At 46.2% G+C, this 19,424-nt stretch overlaps 1 protein-coding gene across 1 annotated transcript in view; it reads left to right on the top strand.

Annotated features, from left to right (window-relative positions):
- The window catches only part of Myo7b (myosin VIIB), a 99,339-nt gene that overhangs the window by 63,193 nt on the left and 16,722 nt on the right, over positions 1–19,424 (top strand). The window contains exons 18-28 of the mRNA XM_013028813.1: positions 735–887; positions 1,482–1,580; positions 2,489–2,583; positions 6,732–6,816; positions 8,302–8,520; positions 10,045–10,215; positions 10,787–10,996; positions 11,162–11,329; positions 12,948–13,025; positions 13,186–13,313; positions 18,189–18,315. Coding sequence (XP_012884267.1) covers positions 735–887; positions 1,482–1,580; positions 2,489–2,583; positions 6,732–6,816; positions 8,302–8,520; positions 10,045–10,215; positions 10,787–10,996; positions 11,162–11,329; positions 12,948–13,025; positions 13,186–13,313; positions 18,189–18,315 — 1,533 coding nt within the window. The remainder of the gene's footprint in view (positions 1–734; positions 888–1,481; positions 1,581–2,488; positions 2,584–6,731; positions 6,817–8,301; positions 8,521–10,044; positions 10,216–10,786; positions 10,997–11,161; positions 11,330–12,947; positions 13,026–13,185; positions 13,314–18,188; positions 18,316–19,424) is intronic.

Raw genomic sequence — 19,424 nt, 5'->3', positions numbered from 1 at the left:
CAAAAGTACCTGTTAGTGCGTTTGCCCTGTAACAGGGTGTCTACCCTGGTGCCAGGCCAAGGCATTCCAGAACACAAGCTTGACAGTCTTGGAGCCAGTGGGGAAGCCTGGAGCTCTAGGGAAAACTATCATGCCAAATTCCTTTCTGCTAGCCACACCACTCATAGCAGAGGACAGCTCAGTTCCTCACAGCCAGTGGCTACCACCAGCTCTCCTGTGCCCATCTGGGGAGGGGACACTTCAGAAGCATATGCAAATGACATTTTTGTTTAATGCATTGTATGCCTTGAAAATTATGGAACTATGGTGGGATTGTTTCGGTCTTGTTTTGGTTTTGGTGCCAGTATTGGGGCTTGAACTCAGGACCTTGCATTTTTGCTTGATTTTCTACCACTTGAGCCACAGCTTCCCTTCCAGCTTTTTGGTGGTTAAATGGGAACAAGAGCCTCACCAATTTTCCTGCCTGGAATAGCTTCAAACTGCCATCCTAAGATCTCTGCCTCCTGGGTAGCTAGGCGTATGATCTTCTAACAGGGAACACGTCACAGACTTTCAGCCACTTCTACTGCATTCGTTGAAATGTCGTTTTCATTCAATCAAGCATTTGTTTACTTCTTGTTGTCTCTGTGGGGGCTCCTGTGCCCCTGGGGGTATGTGCCCTCTGAGCAGTCACCATGGTAGAGCAGTGGGGCCAAGTGGGCCTTCCTCCTCTGTTCCTGCGCCTCCCTCCACAGCTCTTCGACCGGGAGCTGTGCATTCAGCAGCTGCGCTACTCAGGCATGATGGAGACTGTGCACATCCGCAAGTCGGGCTTCCCCATCCGCTACACGTTTGAGGAATTCACCTACCGCTTCCGAGTGCTGCTGCCCAGCGCTGAGCGCACACAGGTGCATGCCCCACCGTCCACTCCCCCTCCAGCATCTCCAGATCCCCAACCCTAGGGGGTCTCCCTGCTCCCCTCTAGATGCCCAGCACCATCCCTGGACCCCTCACGCTCTACAGAACCGGTCTGTCCGCCCTTTGTCCTCTTCTGTCTCTTAATCTCCCAGTGCTTTGAAGTCTGGGGGGGGGGGAAGGGTCACGCAGGTGTCTGAGATGGCTCATTCTGTTGACATGTCTGAAAGTTTACTGCAAAAAGGCTAGCTCTCCTACTGGAAAAGGGTCAGGCAGCTGAGGAGTGCTAGGGAAACTCTGTGGGTGGGGAGATCCTTCACTTTCTTTCTGAAGCCATCAGCCATCCTGAAGTCTGAGCAGCCTTGCGGCCCTCAGAACGCCCAGATGACCTGTGCCCGGCAAGAACCCTCACTCTCTACTTGCACTGAAATATTGGTTGTACTTGTGCCCATCAGGACTTCCCCTGATGTGAAGCCTGTGACAGGAAGAGGAAGACACAGCTCCCCTGGGGAGGGATTGTTGCCCCCCATTCCTTGCCCTCCCAGAGTCTCTGTTAGGACAGCCCAGCCCACTGTTCTCCTCTGCAGCTTCAAGACAAGTTCCGTCAGATGACCTTGCGCATCCTGGATGTGTGCCTGCAAACAGACAGAGACTGGAAGATGGGAAAGACCAAAGTTTTCTTAAAGGTGAGACCCCAGGGAATCCGTTGTCATCAGTTTGAAGGCCCCTGAACCTTGAGAGGGGGCACACAGTGAGGAGGGAGGTGGAGGTGCCTACAGGAGGAGGCCTGTGGCTGGCTGGATCTCTATCTTCTCCTCACTTCCACTCCCTCCCCTTTGACACAGCCCGTCCACACCCAGTCCAGCCTCAGCTCTCCAGCCTAGAACCTGTCTGTGCATCGCTAAGGCCTATTTGGGGTTCTGAAACCAGGCAGGCAGGAAGGAGCAGCATGGCTTCCCAGACAATACGCGCAGGCGTGTGCGCACGTGCACCCCCCCACCACCACACACACATACACACACACTCCTTGTGCCATGAATCCTCTTATAGGTGATGACAAATATATATCTTTTTGGTTGGGGCCTCAACTCTGGGCCTGGGCGCTGTCCCTCAGCTCTTCAGCTCAAGGCTAGTGCCCTACCACTTGAGCCACAGTGCCACTTCCAGCTTTTTCTGCTTATGTGGTGCTGAGGAATCGAACCTAGGGCCTCATGCATGCAAGGCAAGCACTCTACCACTGAGCCACCTTCCCAGCCCAAAATATTTTGGTATTGAAACAAGCATGGTGTGTTGAGCAGTCAGAGGCAAATATCTCTTACATTTCTGGACATTTTCTGACCCACCCTTGGATTTCTCCAGAGCAGAAGTGAAGGCTATCAGATTGAATTAGCAAGAAGAAAGAGTCTGGGGGACAGTGTGGGTTATATAATTACAGTTCCTTCTTTGAGCCATATCAGGGTCAACTGGAGGACGATTTCTGTACTTGCCCTTGTGGGAGAAGTCTAAGAGACGTCTGGAGACAAAGTCCTGGCTCCAGGCAGGGCAGGGGGCGGTTGGAGGAGCGGCCACATGATAGCCTCACTCCCACCTTCAGGATCACCAGGACACCCTACTGGAGATTCAGCGGGGCCAGGCCCTGGACGGAGCAGCTGTCAGAATCCAGAGAGTCCTGAGGGGCTACAAATACAGGTACCACTCCTCACCCCAAACCCCACAAATCCCTACACCTGCCTGCTACCCTCCAGCAGGTCTGGAGGAGAAACTGTAACACAAGACCCCCTGGCCCAGGGACCCTACAACTTTGTGGTAGCCAGAGAATTTTAACATATCATTGGAATGTTTGGTAAAAATAAAATGCACTCTATAAGCAAGAGATATGAGTTCTTTGCCCAATTACATTTTGGTGTCTACTGTACTCATCTTGAAGACCATCCAGGTATAAGTTATAAGGTGATTTTGTTTTAGAGAAAAAAATGCCCCTAACCTTGTTGTCATTGTATGTGTACAACAGTTGGTATGTTGTTGACACTACCTAGTTGGTACTATGTTCCTGTAAGTTGGTGCCACCCTCATGATGTCATTGCCAGCTCAGTTGAGATAAATTAGGTAATCAATATGAGTTCATTTACTACAGATTTGGTGTTTTGGAGATCTATGGCAATTTGAAAAGGCTCATGAACTGTAAAGCCTGGAAGTATCAGGCTCCCTGCACTGGGCGCCAGTAGGATCCTCTTCTTCTATCCTGTCATCATGACAACCAGAATCCTTCTAGACTTTTCCCAATGTTCCCTGCAAACTCATTACCTCCATTCAGGAGCCACTAGTACAGACACTGGAAAATAAATAGACTTTCTTCATTTTAAGGTAATTCTATTGTTTGTTTTGGCTGCCTGTTAGAATACTGGATGATCAGATACATCCAGTTATCCTCAGAAACTTGGTTTCAGGCCCTACAAGGATAGCAAGTCCACAGACACTCAAGTCCCTTTGGTAAAATGGCATTTGCAGGTGTGGTGGCACATGCCTGTAATTCAGAACTCAGAAGGTAGGAGGATCTCAAGTTTGAGGACAGGCCGGGCTACATGGTAAGACCCTCTCTCAAAAAATTTTATGACTAAATCATATAATATTGGCAGATAATCTGTGAACATCCTCTTGCATAATTTGATCTAATGATCTCTGTACTGTTTTTTATTTATTTTTAGCTTTGGGGTTTTTCTTGGGGGCAGGTTGATTTTTAGCACAGGGGCTCACTACATAACCCAGGCTGGCCTTGAACTCTCTGTGTCAAACTCACCGTCTTCCTGATTAAGTCCCTTGCTAGGATTACAACTGTACACTATCATGCTTGGCTTTAGATTCTTCATGATAGTACGATGCAAATGTTATATAAATAGGTATTATACTATGTTGTTTAGAAGAAATGACAAGGAAAAAGTCTGTACAGGTTCAGGACAGATGCAGTTTTTTCTGAAAATTTTCAATCTGTGCGTCATTGGATGTAGAATCAGAGTCTGTGTATATACAGGTATGGATATCAAGGACGGATTGTGTGTGTGTGTGTGTGTGTGTGTGTGTGTGTGTGTGTGTGTGTGTGTACATACTCCAGACACATATCAAAGTTCTGAGTCAATTATACTGTTTGGTATCCAGGCATCACTAAGGGTTGAAGCTCTTCAGATAATTTTAACATGGTTGAGACTGTTCTAAACCTAAGAATGTCTTCAGATGACGATTGAGAAATAGAAAGGACTCTGAGTTGAGTGTACAAATCAAAGATTACACGGGCCAAGCTCACCTTGCAGTGTCTTCCCTACCTCCACCTCCACCCCAGACCAATTTTCAAGTTCTCTTGTTTCTTGCATTGAGTTAGTGACCAGAGAAGGGGGTCTGGCTGAAAATAGGGTTCATCCCTTCACAGATTTTGGTAGTATGGGAAAAGTGAAGAAAGATTTTTTTAATATTTTTATTGTTATTATAAAGGTGATATACAAAAGGGTTACAATTACATAAGTCAGGTAAAGAGTATATTTCTTTTTGGGCAGTGCCACCCCTTCTCTCACTCTCTCCCAGTTTTTTCCTCCCATCCTCATCCCCACACAAGTTGTATAGTTCATTTTCAACGTAGTGTCTAGTGAGTACCACTGACGCATTTGTTCACCCTTTGTCCCTCCATTTCTGTGCCCTTCTTACCTTCCCAAAGACCCCAAAACAAACAAGAAAAAAAGAAAACAAAAATAGAAACAAAGGAAAAAAATCCCTTGTTTCCATATCCTGAAGTTCATTTCAGTAAATACTATTTTATATGATCAGACACACATAGGCATTGCACCTTTGTTCCTGTCCTAAGAGTATCTTCCTTTGGTCTCACTATGCATGAATGTCTAGAGTCCTGTATAATTTACCATGTCGCAGTGTATTTTAGATCTAGCTTCTGCATATGAGAGAAAACATTGCTGTTTGTCTCTCTGAGCTTGTCTTATCTCACTTAACATGATTTGTTTTAGGTCTATCCATTTTCCTGAAAATGACATAATATTATTCTTTCTAATGGCTCTGTAAAACTCTATGTGTATAGCTACCACATTTTTTGGATCCACTCATCTTTTTTTTTTTTTTTTTTGTCAGTCGTGGGCCTTGAACTCTGGGCCTGAGCGCTGTCCCTCAGCTCTTCAGCTCAAGGCTACAGCTCTACCACTTGAGCTACAGCGCCACTTTCAGTTTTCTGGTGGTTTATTGGAGATAAGAGTTTCATGAACTTTCCTGCCTGGGCTGGCTTTGAACCGAGATCCTCAGATCTCAGCCTCCTGAGTAGCTAGGATTACAGGCGTGAGCCACTGGCGCCCGGCACTCCACTCATCTTTTGTAGGGCATCTGTGCTCTTTCCATACCTTGGCTGTTGTGAATAGTGTAGCAGTGAACATGGATGTGCAAAGGTCTTTATGGTGTCCTGGATCCAGATATTCTGGGTGGATGCCCAGGAGTGGTATGGCTGGGTCATAGGGAAGATCTAGGTCTCGTTTTTTTGAGGACCCTCAAGACTGCTGTCCAGAGTGGTTATACTAGTTTACATTCCCACCAACAGTGAAGTAGTGTTCCTTTTCCCCACATCCCTGCCAACATTTGTTGTTGTTCAAGTTTACAATGTTGGCCAATCTAACTGGGGTGAAATGGGATCTCAGAGTTGTTTTGATTTCATTTCCTTTATGGCCAGGGATGATGAGCATTTCCTCATGTGTTTCTTTGTCATTCTTGTCTCTCCTTCTGAGAAGTCTCTCCTTAGCTCCTGTGCCCATTTAGTGATTGGTTATTATCTTTGGAAGAAGTTAGTTTCTTGAGTTCCTTGTATATTTTGGATATTAGGCCTTTATCAGATATATTGCTGGCAAAGATCTTCTCTCAGTCTGTTAATTCCTTTCTAGTTTAGTAAGTATGTCCTTTTTATTTTACTTTATTTAGTTTTATTATAAAGGTGATGTGCAGAGGGGTTACAGTTACATAGTTCAGGTAATAAATACATTTCTTGTTGAACAATGTCACCTCTTCCCTTGTTTTCTTCCAGTTCTTTCCCCTTCCAACCCCCATCCCCCACAAGTTGTATAGTTCATTTTCAACATAGTGTCTAGTGAGTATCACTACTGAATTAGTTCACATTTTGTCCCATCATTTCTATAATTCTGTATGTCCTTTGTTGTGTGCAAACCCTTTTTATTTTGATGTAATTCCATCTGTCAAGTCTCTCTCCTAGCTGCTGTGGCTCTGGGACTCATTTCAAAAAGTTTCTGCTTATACCTGTGAGTTCTAGTGTTGAAGGAAAATTTTTAAAAAGACTTCAGCTGGGTACAGTGGCTTCTGCCTGTAATCTCCCTTTTTCAGCAAGCAGAGATTGAGAAGATCAGAGTTTAAGACCAGCCTAGATAACAAGTTATTAAAATCCAAACAATAACTGGGTTTGGTGGTATGTGCATGTTAATCCAGGTGTAAATAGCAGGATGACAGTCCAGGTTGAACCAGGCCAACACTCTTCCCCACCCCCTGCCCCACCCCACCCTAGAGAGGCCTTATCTCAAAAATAACTTCAGCAAAAAACCTGCAGGTATGGCTCAAGTACCTACTTAGCAAGCCTAGAGCTCAAACCTTAGTATCACAAACAAACGAACCAACTAGATAGTCTTTATTTGTAAATTTGGGTTGTTGGTAGCAGGTTTTATGTTCCCAATCTATTTGTGCAGTTGTTGATGTCCTATGGCTTCTGAGATAGTTTGTTGTTCCCTTTCCCTTCTAAACTCCCCCAAAGGCTTGCCTGTTACTCACCGTAGCATGTGTTTTCCCCCTAGGAAGGAATTCTTGCGACAGAGACGGGCAGCTGTGACCCTCCAGGCTGAGTGGCGAGGCTATTGCAACAGAAAGAATTTCAAGCTGGTGAGAGAGCTCAGGAGGCTGGGCCTTTGAAGGCAGTGGATAATGCCCCATAGAAGACAAATTGTTTATATTCGTGTCTCTGAAGGTGAGGTCTTGTGTAGGAAGGGCCTCATCCCTAACAGGCGTAGAATATGGATTTTCAAAGGCCAGCATTGGTATAAACACACTATTCTTAGCATAGTCTCAGGCCCCGTTGTTTGTGGGCTTCAGAGATTGTCTCCTACAGAATTTTGAGCATCCTCAGAACTGGACTGAAGTGTCTTTCTCTGAAATGACCTTTTTTCTTATCTTACAGGTAACAAAATAAGTAAATAGACTGATTATCGTGTTTCATGACCTTTCTAATTTTTCTCCCAAGCACAGACACTAGCTAATGAGTGCCTGTTTACCACTGTAGGAAGCAGAGCAAACATGGCTGTGTCCTCTAGGGCCTCATTTGTCTGCTTATCTTTGTTAATGGGCATGACTATTGTTGGGACATAAAATGGTCATGTCAGCAAAACTGGTCCCAGGCCCATCTGCCTTGCATGCTCACAACAGCATGCAATGGCTTATGTGTAGGGAAGTGTTACTTGAGGCCTGTTGTTTTACAGGTACTATTTTATTTTGCTTTAAAATACCCACTAAAAAATGAAGGCCCAAAGGGTTAAGTAAACTCAAGAGCATGCAGTTAGGAAGTAGCTGGTGGTACGTGCATTAATAGGTAGGTGTGATATTCAAATGTTTAAACCCTTTGAGTTGATCTTTAAGAAGCCAACAGCTTCATCCCTGGGACTCAGGGACTACTATGGCCCAGTATTGAAGTGGGCCATTTCATACTCTCCTTCTGGCTCATTGTTGTTGCTCCTGATGGGTTTGTGTGTGTGTGTGTGTGTGTGTGTGTGTGCTAGTATTGGTGCTTGAACCCGGGGCCTGAGCACTGTCCCTTAGCTTTTTCACTCAAGGTTGGTGCTCTTTACCACTTGAGCCAAATTCAACTTCTGGTTTTTCAGTGATTAATTGGAGTCATGGACTGATCTTGAACCAGGTTGCTCACATTTCAGCCTGCTGAGTAGATAGGATTACAGGCATGTACCACTAGCGCCAGCTCTTTCCTTCTGTTTTAGAGATTAAACTAGCTTAATAAAGCTAACCTCAAAGCACTAGACAGGTGTGTGAGCCTCTGCCTGATAAGGTGGCTGGTCTTAGCTGGCAGGTATAAAAATGGAAGCTTTGGAATGTAGTCACCCTCCATCCACACCCCCAGAAGGCCATGTCATTATTTATGCTCTTTTAAAAAAAATTAGCACTTATTAGCATGGCCGGCTCTGCTCTAAGTAACAACTCAATAGACCCAGGCTAATTGATATGTATAATAGCAGCATCGGCCCTGTGTCAAGAAGTAGTCAAATGTACAACTAACTTTCAAGGGTTCTGGGAAAATTCCACCGTGGTCCCTTAGGAAGGCACTTTGCAGTGAACCCACCTCGCTCTTAACTCCTGCAGATCCTGGTGGGCTTTGAGCGCCTGCAGGCCATTGTTCGGAGCCATCCACTAACAAGACAGTTCCAGGCCATGCGGCAGAGGGTGGTGAGACTGCAGGCCCGCTGCAGAGGCTACCTGGTGCGCCAGCAAGTCCAAGCCAAGAGGAGGGCGGTGCTGGTCATCCAGGCACATGCCAGGGGCAGGGCTACCCGGCAGATATTACAGCAGCAAAAAGCCCAGGTAGGTAGTCACCTAGCATGTTGTGCAGGTGGGGCTGGCCAGGGCTAAGCAGGAAGGGAGGGAAGGAGGAACAAGTAGAAAAAGAGACCTCTCATAGAATCCCCGTTGGAGAGCCTGCACTCAAGCCAAGATGTTTAATTCTATGCCAGCTACTCAAGAACACAGTGAGACTACAGGAGATGAATTAGGAGCTGCCTCCTAGACTGCAGGGTAGCTATACAAGGGACCGCTTCCCTCTCCCTGTACACAGTCAGTACTGCAGTATAGATACACAAGGGGCTGCTTTCCTCTCTCTATACACAGTCAGTACTGCAGCATAGATATACCAGGGAGCTCTTCCCTCTCCCTGTACACAGTCAGTACTGCAGGGACCACTACCAGGAAGGCACAGGGTACAACAGGGGCCATACAGCAGATCATCTAGACAGACTTAGCTTGGAATCTGGAAGTGGAACTCTGTAGTTCCCTCCTTTTTGCCTAAGGGATGATGGTCAGTCTTGTGAAAGAGGCAGGACATCTGAGCCAGAGGTACTGTGGGAGATCAGCATGCCTGGAGGAGAGTGGAGGGTTCTGCTGTGAGTGACCAGCCTGCCCTGGAGGAGAGTGAAGAGCTCTGTTACAAGACTATGCATGATGGGCTGGGAAGGTGGCTCAGCAGTAGAGTGCTTGCCTTGCATGCATGAGGCCCTGGGTTTGATTCCTCAGCACCACATAAGCAGAAAAGGAAGTGGTGCTGTGGCTCAAGTGGTAGAGTGCTTGCCTTGAGCTGAAGAGCTGAGGGACAGTGCCCAGGCCCAGAGTTCAAGCCCGGGATTGGCAAAAAAAAAAAAAAAGACTATGCATGATGACTCAGGTGGTAGAAAAACCACTGAGAACCATGGAGTGTCTGGAGGACAGGAGAATAGGGAACAGAACAGCAAAATGCATACTCCTGCATTTGAGTCTCACCCACGAAAGATCCATTATCTCCATGAGTACGTGAGACTCAACCTCTTTCTTCTTGCTTGGCTTATCTAGAAGTCATGGTGAGGCAAAGGGGCTGAGATGATGTTTACTCCTGCTCCATGGATAAAAATTGGGTCTAACATCTAAACTACCAGTATAATGAACAGAAAAAGTAAGACCATCAGACAGAGAACAAAGACTTTGTGCTTTAATGGGTCCCATTTGGCTGCAAAGAGCTCTGTATTTGTTAGTATAGGCCTCAGGTAGGGAAGAACTTTGTGGTCCTGAGCAGTGATTTTACACTGGGTTCTGGGTTCTGGGTTCTGGAGTTTGGGGTGATACCTCGGACATCAAGCCAGCAATGTAATTCACAAAGATTTCTGGTTGTCATCAGAAAAATGGAAAGCCCTGGTAGCTGGTCACTATTCTTACAGCTGTTAAAATGTAACATTTTAAAGCAAAAGATGTTTGGTCAAATGACAGCAGGATGAGGTTCTCTCGTAGGTGCTTATTCTGCGAGGGTAGACAGAGCAGGGCCCAGAACTGTGGATCACCTTCTCCCCTTGGTGGTATGTACAGGAACCGCTGGCCATCCTGGATGAAGAGCAAAGGAGACCAAAACCTCTGCCCGAAAAGAAGTGCAAGTCCATCTATGACACCATCACCGACACAGAGATGGTGGAGAAAGTGTTTGGCTTCCTCCCATCCATGATCGGGGGTCAGGAGGGCCCAGCCCCAGCTCGCTTTGAGGTGAGACAGCCTGATGGAGGACTTGCCCTCCCCCTGACCTCATTCAACCTCTTAGGTTTTGCTAAAGCTGCCAGAGTGAGCTTCCGAGTACATTCAGATGCCCAGATGGTCATGAATAAAGCAGTGAGCTGCCCAAATCCTCATGTTCGAAACCTTTAGAGCTAGGTGTGACTTCTTTGCAAGGATGCCTGGAGCCTGCTCTACGCCCACTGAGGTGGCAGTGCCCCCAGGCAGGCAGCACTTTCTGTACCTGTGTGGAGCCTTGGGGCTGCTGGTGTGCCAAGGAGAAGAGGGAGGGGTGGCGAGGAAGGCTGCAGAAGCTGTATAGACCCCAGTGTCATCAGGGCCAGGCCTTCAAGTTCATGTCCACAGCAGCCTTCCAAGCACAGAATTAGAGAGGTCACCAACTCCAGGGAGCTAGAATGATACTGTGAATCTGGTAGACAGACAGATGTAGCTTTCTGAAATCCCTAGTCCCAACATTTCTTGCCCCTGAAAGTTGGCTGACAGTTCAGCTTTTATCTAAAAGGACCCCTGTCCTTCCCGCTCACACCTCCCATCCCCACTTCAGGATCTGGAAGCAAAAACTCAGACACTGCCGGAAATTGATCTGGATACTGTCCCCATAACGGAGGAGATAGAAGAGCATGTGGATAGCCTGGATGAGTATACCTTCCCCAAGTTTGCTGCAACTTACTTCCAAAAATCAGCCACACATACACACATCCTGCGTTCTCTCCGCTACCCGCTGCTCTACCATGAAAATGACACAGACTACTCGGTATGGAGTTGTTCTCTGGTTCTGCTCCCATCAAGTCCTTCCTGGATCCACCCAGATCCAGAGGCTGTGCTACAGCGCAGAGAGAGCAGGAAAGAGGCCTGGCTCCTGGTGTGGACTCCAGTGCTGGGATTCGGGTTCTAACCAGGCCCTCTGATCATCCCCCAGGCTGCACTGGCCGTGTGGAACATCATCTTGAGGTTCATGGGTGACCTTCCAGAGCCACTCTTATATGCCAGAAACAGTGTGAGTGACGACTCAGTGATGCGGCAGATCCATGACAGATTGGGCAAAGACAGCATTTTTGGGGGTCCACAGCATGGTGGAACTGCACAGGTGGGTGCTGAGGATGGTGGCTTGGTGTGTACCATGGCTCAGGCCCAGGAAGCTAACTATGGAGCTGCATCTGCAGTATCATCACCAAGTCCAGTCCCTAAACCTGGGCCTGGGTGTTTTCAGTCTTGGATTGCACTGGGAAGTTCATGAATCAAGACTCATGCCCTGGGGTATTTGAATTACTCAGTCACTAGTGGAGAAAGTCCTGTAAACTCTAAATATTGACTTGAACTAAATTCAAATACATGTAATAATAGTAACAACCAAAGATCCAATTATTGTGACATTACCAGCCAATTGCTTCTCTTCATCTAATTCCAAGCGGAGCCAATTCTACAAAGTAGGGATTATCCAAAGCTAATGAAACAGAAATGAAGTGACTCACCACCCAAATCACAGTGAACACATATGTGGTAGTTGGCTTTAAACCCATTCACAAAGACCAAGTCGTTAACTGTGTTCTACAAAGTACTCTCATGGAAGGTTAATTCACATTCATTTTTGGTCAGTTTCATGCTGTAATCTTAGTGGAACTAACCAAGAGCAGTCGAAAGGATGTACACAAAGTGACAGCACCTAGGCCCACTAGCAACCGGGTACAGGAGTGTCTCATGTTCTAGGTAACTGACTGAGGTGCAACTTCTGAGGTCCTGTATGCAGGCTAACTGCAAAGAAATCTAAGGGAGTCCATAGCCCCAGTTACATCCCCAGCCCAGCCCCAGGCTGAGACCATAAGTCCTTGATTTCTGGAAGCAGAAGCTCCCCCAAACCTATTAAGTACCTATTGCTGTGTAACAAGTTACTTCCAAACACTGCAGCTTAAAACAGCACATATTTGTTATTTCTGAAGGTCAGGAATGGCTTGCTAGCTCTGTCCAGGATCTCTGGAGGTTGCCACCAAGCTGTTGCCTCGGGTCTACTCCTGAGTTGGCTCACTCACATGGCACTGGCAGGAGGCCTTGGTTCCTTGCCCTACAAGCACTGGCACAGAGCTACTTGAGAATCCTCACAACATGACTTCCCCCAGATGAGTGAGCAAGAATGTGAGGAGGCTGGAAGGATTGCTCGAAGTCACCTTGAACACTAGCAATGCCCCCAGGGAAGGGACTCTAGAAAGCAGTCTGGCCATGCTGCCTCCTGGAAGTCTAGCTCATGTTTTCTTTCCTACATGTGGTTGTTAAATATCTCCCTATGCCTCACTTAGAACTGAGCTGTACAAGCCTTGCCCACCCTACCAGAGCTTGCTAGCCAGTGTTTCACATTAAGAACCTGTGTTCAAAACAAGTTTCACCATAACCAGAGCTGGTGCCAGTCCTAGCCCTAGTCCTGCACTGATCCCAACCTGCACTGATCCCAGTCCTGCACTGATCCCAACCCAAACCAGTACTGAGCTCTAGTTTTGGCAGCAAATTTTCATCATGACAAAGAACAATCTCCTTGTCTGAGGAAACCAACAGATCCAAAGGGCTTGGGTTAAGCCCTTTCTTCCAGGCATTGTAAATTGGGCCAGGAAATGGATGAATGACAGGGACATTTACTCCATTGCAAGTGGCTTTAGGGCCAACATGGAAGGACTACTTACGCTTTCCTTCCTTCTGGTGAATGTCTCCTTCCACAGAGACTGAGTCGCAAGGAAAGAGGAACCAAGGGGATCTCCTCCATGAAGCTAAAGCGTTCCTCTAGGATCACAGGTCAGGTGAGCTCAGGGCCGGGTGACTCGAGTCTGCGCCAATCTGCTCCCAGGTCTGTGCCAGCCTATTGTGGGGTTCCAGGAAATCCATCCCCATGTCAGAGTTTCATTTTTGGCAAAATTGAGAGAGTCACAGCTGTCCTGATGGCCATCTTTGGGCTTCTAGGTGGCCAGCCAGCTGAACATTGGAGAGGAAGCATTTGATCCTGATGGTCCCGTCTCAGACAGACCCATGTCCAACTTGGAGAAGGTGCACTTCATTGTGGGCTATGCCATCCTGCGGCCTGGTCTCAGGTTAGTCTCCAGTCCACTCTTCCCTCATCAGAACATCAAGTCTCCTCACTGGCCCTTAGCCCATGGCCCCGGTCACTTCCACCTGTTTGTCTCCTCCCCCACCCCCCTCCATTCTCCTCTGCTTGCTCCCTGGCCTAAGCCCTGCAGGTTATGTCTCAGTACTGCACATAGAGGGCTCTCTACTTGCTCTGCATTAAGAAAACCCAGGAGTTTGAGGAAACAGATTCATTTGAGGCTGAGATTCATTCTTTGATAGGATAGGTGTTAGAGCAGGGCTTGTGAATGAGCAAGCTCCTTCGCTATACTACGTATATATGCAATTTGCTCTGCAGGAATTAGGTTTTCCTGTAAATTTTATAGACAATTTCCATTTCTTTGTTTCAAATATTCTCCAATCTGTCCACCTATGAATCCATCTAATATCTAAGATTTACCTATCATGTTACCTATCATCTATTTATCTCTGTGCCTATCTTCACACACACACACACACACACATACACACACACGCCCTATATAACCCTGATTATCCCTATGTAAAACTCATTGCCTTTGTCCCTCAGGTCCCTGAGGGTCTGTTAATTTTTCTGTCGGTGTTTAAATTGAATAGTTTCAGATATTCTATCTTTAAATACACTGAAGCTATCTCTGCTTTCCCTAACCTACTTACTCAATATACTCATTCAATAACTTCCTTTATTTTATATGTTATATAATAATATAATATACAGGGCTGGGAAGGTGGCTCAGTGGTAGAGTGCTTGCCTTGCATGCATGAGGCCCTGGGTTTGATTCCCCAGCACCACATAAGCAAAAAGAAAAAAAAAGCCGGAAGTGGCACTGTGGCTCAAGAGGTAGAGTGCTAGCCTTGAGCTGAAGAGCTGAGGGACAGTGCCCAGGCCCAGAGTTCAGGCCCCACGACCAGACCCAAAAATATATATATAATATATAATGATATAATCAAAGTTACATTAAATTATTGAGATTTTTAATTTTTTATATTTTTATTTGTCAACATGTCCTGTTCATTCATTTGCTGTGAGTATAGTTTCACTTATATCCTTGAAGATAGTTATAGTAGTATTGTATGTATGTGTGTGTGTATGTGTGAGAGAGAGAAAGAGAGAGAGAATATAGAGAGAAAGACAAGAAAAAGAAACACAGCCCTTTTTTTTAGTTATTTTCAGCTAAAGTCTTGAGGTTTTTTCCTAGGACCAGCCTCAGCTCACAGTCCTCCTATCTACTGCTATATGGGAGCTTGTTTGTTGAGATGGGTCCCATTTTCACCTACAGAGTAGCTGGGATTACAGTAATAAGCCAGTACATCTGGCCCAGTTATAGTAGTTTTTTAAGTCTTTTTCTGCAAATGTAATGTCTGAATCATTGTCTCCAGTGACTGTGATTTCTCTGTAATGTGATCATGGTTTCCTAATTCTCCAAAGTCTGGTACTTTGGGATTGGATCCTAAACATTGGGAGTAAAACATTTAGAGACCCTGGATACTATTGCATTTTTTCAAAGGCTGTTGGTGTTTTGTTATGGTAAACAATTAATTTTGTTTAATTCAAATTATCTCCCTTATCATGAACAGCAGTTGGAATCCCTGTCCTTTTGGCCTTAGCTAGCCTTCTAGCTAAGATTACATGAAGATTTTAGGACTGTTCTCTGGTTCTCTTCATTTCAGGATTTTGCTTTATACATTCAAGCTGCTGTGGAGACCACAAACTCTGTCCTCTGTTCTTTAAGCCAGTAAGACTAGAGGGCCTCTACCCAAGCTTGCTTCCTGTATGACACCAACTGGGCCAGTCTTCTTAATGTCATATTGTCATTTCTCCCATGGCAGTTTTCCCCAACCATCACACCCTCTGATACAACAGACAAACAGACACAAAAGTTATGTCCAAATGGTTTGAATCCTCAGATATCTCCTACAAGCAATCCCATATAGAGCAGGCATCTGGCTGACACCACTCTCAGGTCCCTTGAGAGTTCTGATGACACCACCCCCTGTGGGAACATCCCACGGCCTCTTATCACGAAGGCCATCTGGAATCATGGGCTACCCACTTGTGGGGCTCCATCGAGATGCCTGCAGCCCACCTCTTTTCATGCCATCCTCATGCTAACGGGAAGATGACAAATGCCTCACCACACATATCAGCCTTGCCCTTCTGGGTGATCTCTGAGTTGTCCAGAAGAAAGTAATCTCTAGTTTCTTTGTTCACAGAAGCCATCAACTCCAGGGGAAGTTAGTCCAAAATGTGACAGTTCTGTCACCATGCTCCATTTCAGTAGCCTGGAAAGGACAGTGGCATTCTGGGGGTCTTGCATGCCTTCAATGAGGAGGGAAGGAGGTCAGGAAGGTCTCATCTCTAGTCAGTCAGTCTCCCACCCAACCCTTCTGGTTGTTCTCCTGGGGCCATTCTTCCACCCTTATTATTTGTAAGTAGTTAAGTGAGCTACAGACCTCTCTTCCATTAAAGTCCCTTCCGGGAGTCATTTTCCAAATTTCTCATCTTCCATTGTATAGAGGTGGCGTGATAGCTGGACTGGCTCTGCCATCTTTTAATAAATATTGTAAAAACAGGTTTCTTTAGCAAGATGAATGTTAGCATCCATTTGTGCTTGGCTCTGGAGCCTTAAACAAATTCTGAGACAAAGATAATTCTCCATCCATCTCTAATGTACACATATTAAGTACCTGCTTACAGTGCAGCCCTGGGTAAGGGCCTAGGGATGCTAAAATGGAGAAAACATTTCTGTCTTCAAGAAACTTGCCCCCCAGGCCAGGCTTTAAGGACTCATATCTGTAATCCTAGCTACTCAGGATGCTGGGATCTGAGGATGAGGGTTCAATGTGAGCCCAGGCAGACAAATCCAGGAGATTCTCATCTCCAATTTGAAGCTAGCCTGGGCAGGAAAGACTGTCACCACTCCCCAAATGCCAGAAGTAGAGGCATAGCTCAAGTTGTAGAGTGTCAGCCTTAAACAAAAAGTCCAGGTAACAGCATGAAGCCCTGAGTTAAAATTCATGTAACAAGACACAAAGAAAGAAGGAAGGGAAGAGAAGGGGAAAAAAAGAAGGTAAGGGAAAGGAAAGGAAAGGGGAATTTCACCTTTTAGTTGAGAAATATATTAGTCAGCTTTCCACTAATGTGAAAAGATACCAAAATGGTCATTTGATTAGGAGGAAAGGCTTACTTGTTTGCTCTGTCATAATCTTAGCCCGTGGTCATTTGGCCTTATGTCTGTAGCAAAGGAGAGCCTTGTAGCGAGAGCAAGCCACAAATGACCATTAGGAAGCAAAGCAAGACAGAAAAGAGCCAGGATGCCAGTATCCTTTCAAGAATGTGTCACCAATACCTAACTTCCTCCTGGGCCCCACCTTCTAAAGGCTATGTCACCTAAAAATGGTGTCATTGGCTGGTGACCAAGCCTTTAACACACGAACCTTTATCCAAATGATGCAGGAAGTATATGAGGCTCAGGAAAACCACCACTAGAGTATATTATCAGATAGGGGTCTGCTCAGACCCAGTGGGTACCAAGAAGAAGTCATATTACAAGCAATGTAAAGGAGAAGAAGAACTCACCAGACAGAAGGAGGGATGAACAGAGCACTATGCCTGGAAACAACCCAAAGAGTCTAGGATTCCAAATGCTTTGTCACCACTGGGCTATGTAATCTGGATTCAACCCCAAGACCAGGGAAGTAAAGGTTTAAGCAAGAGAAAGTCATGAGTGCATGTAAGTGACTTGCAGATAGCTCCTCTCTCTAGCAGTGACATAGAGCAGAGTCTGAGATGAGAGGCCCGGAGGTCAGCAAAAGAGATCCAGAAAGCTAATGAAGAATGGCTCAAGGAATAGAAGTGAAGAGATGAGCAGGGAGAAATGTCCAGGAGACAGAGGGTAGATAGTGATCCACTGGACTTGAAGAATACAGGGATAAGCAATGTCTAGGATGACTTCCAGGCTTCCATTTTAAGTGAATGCAGGCAAGGAGATGTGCTGGAACTGGCTTCCAGCAATTCTCCTGAGTCAGAGGCACACATGCCTTCCCAACTCTGTTCAAACGTCCTATGGGGGGCTTGAAATGGGCGTGGCTGAGAACATTTACACCACAGATGGTGGCAAATGCAATCCATGTGAGCTTTCATTCCCCTGAGAAAGTAGATTGATAAACGTTTACCAGCACACTGCTGCGTGTTATAGAGAAGACGCTTGAAGTGGGGCTTGAAGAGTGAAGGGACCCTTTTGTAAGGCAGTAGAGGCTTGATTCCATGGGAAAGGACATAGGCTAGCATTCTCAAAAAGAAGACCAAGGGGTGGGCACCAGGAGCTCACACCTATATAAAGAGTTGGGATTTAGGGATTCTCCCAGGAAGCCCTCACTTATTTCTGTACTGATGAGCTGATACTCTCAGAGAATGGGTCTCAAGATAGAGAGAATCCCATTTGACATAACTGGCTTGGAGAAAGTAGCAGGGTGGAGTATGCTAGAAACAGAGAGAAAAGGCCAGGGCAGCTGCACAGGGACAAGGGTGCTGTGGACAGAGGGGTGAAGGAGGGCGCACTGGTTTGAGGAGGGAGGACTGAGGGCAGGACATGAGTGTGGTAGGAAGTTGGGGCAGGAAGGTATGGGCCATAGAATGAAGCACTGGGAAGACATTAGGTGGGCAGAGTTTGGTCCATGAGGAGGCTGGGGGTTGGGGTGAAGGGGCTGAGTACTGGGTGAGTCCCCTGCAGAAGAGAGCTCACCAGGGATACAGAAAGAGTGCCCAGATGCCCCATCTCTCTCCTCCCCCAGATGCCCCATCTCTTGCCTCCCCCAGAGCCAGCTCCCAGCTTTCTGGCTCAGCAGCGTGTATTTTTCAGGGATGAGATCTACTGCCAGATCTGCAAGCAGCTTTCAGAGAACTTCAAAATGAGCAGCCTGGCCCGGGGCTGGATCCTGCTAAGCCTCTGCCTGGGCTGCTTCCCACCTTCTGAGAGGTTCATGAAGGTAAGAAGGCCAAAAAGGGGGCAGGGAAGGGGGAAGCAGAGGGTTTGTTTCAGCAGAAATGGGACAGGGGATCCTGGAGCAGCCCATGCTTTGCTCTTCCTGCATCTGTGGGCTGATAGCCAGCAAAGCTTGTACCACTCTGGCCCTCATTCCCCATCTGTGAAAGAGGTGCTGACAACTATGTTTATTGCAGCATTATTTACCATAGCTAAGATATGGAACCAACCCAGATGCCCCTCAGTAGTTGAATGGATCAAGAAAATGTGGTATATATACACAATGGAATTCTATGCCTCCATCAGAAAGAATGACATTGCCCCATTTGTTAGGAAATGGAAAGACTTGGAAAAAATTATATTAAGTGAAGTAAGCCAGGCCCAAAGAAACATAGGTCCCATGGTTTCCCTTATTTGCAATATCTAGTATATGTCTGAGTCAAGCAGAAAAGGTCAGATAAGGTGATGTTAGGGAAATGAACCCTAAGATATGTATTTAAATGTTTTTTTTTCTTTCATGCATTTGTTTCTAAAGCATTTATAAGATTATTTCTTTGTTGTTTTGTATGTCCTTCCCCCACAGTATAACCCCTGCTTTCACTGTATTTGATATTGGTATAATTTGTGGAGGGGAAGGGGAAAAACAAGTCGTTTAAATAAGGATACAGGTGGACCCGTTGCAACAATGAGAAGTACAAGTTGTCATGTCGAAAACGAACTTTACAACTTTGGGGGGGGGAGGATTAGGTAGGGGGCGGGGGGGGAGGCTGGGAAGGGATGGGAAGGGTAAACAAAGGAGGAGGCTACAATGCTTGATAAGAAATGTACTCACTATCTTGCCCATGTAATTGTAACCCCTCTGTACAGTATTTTCACAATAATAAAAAAAAAGAGGTGCTGAGTCCATCCAGGGTCCACATGGTCACTTACCTGAATCTCAGTCCCAAAGATAGCTCTTCAGGACTAATACTCAGATGGCAGATGAAGTGGGCCCAGATACCCTACTGGTGTCTGGCCACACTTTTTCTGCCCCTTTAGAGCAGAAAATGGAAGTGGACTAGTAGAAGCATCCAAGGGTTGGTGTCCAAGGCTTTGCTTCTTTAATAAACCTTT

The sequence above is a fragment of the Dipodomys ordii genome, unplaced genomic scaffold, assembly GCF_000151885.1.
Source record: "Dipodomys ordii isolate 6190 unplaced genomic scaffold, Dord_2.0 Scaffold114, whole genome shotgun sequence".
Lineage (NCBI taxonomy): Eukaryota > Metazoa > Chordata > Mammalia > Rodentia > Heteromyidae > Dipodomys > Dipodomys ordii.
This window is presented reverse-complemented; position numbering and strand designations above follow the sequence as displayed.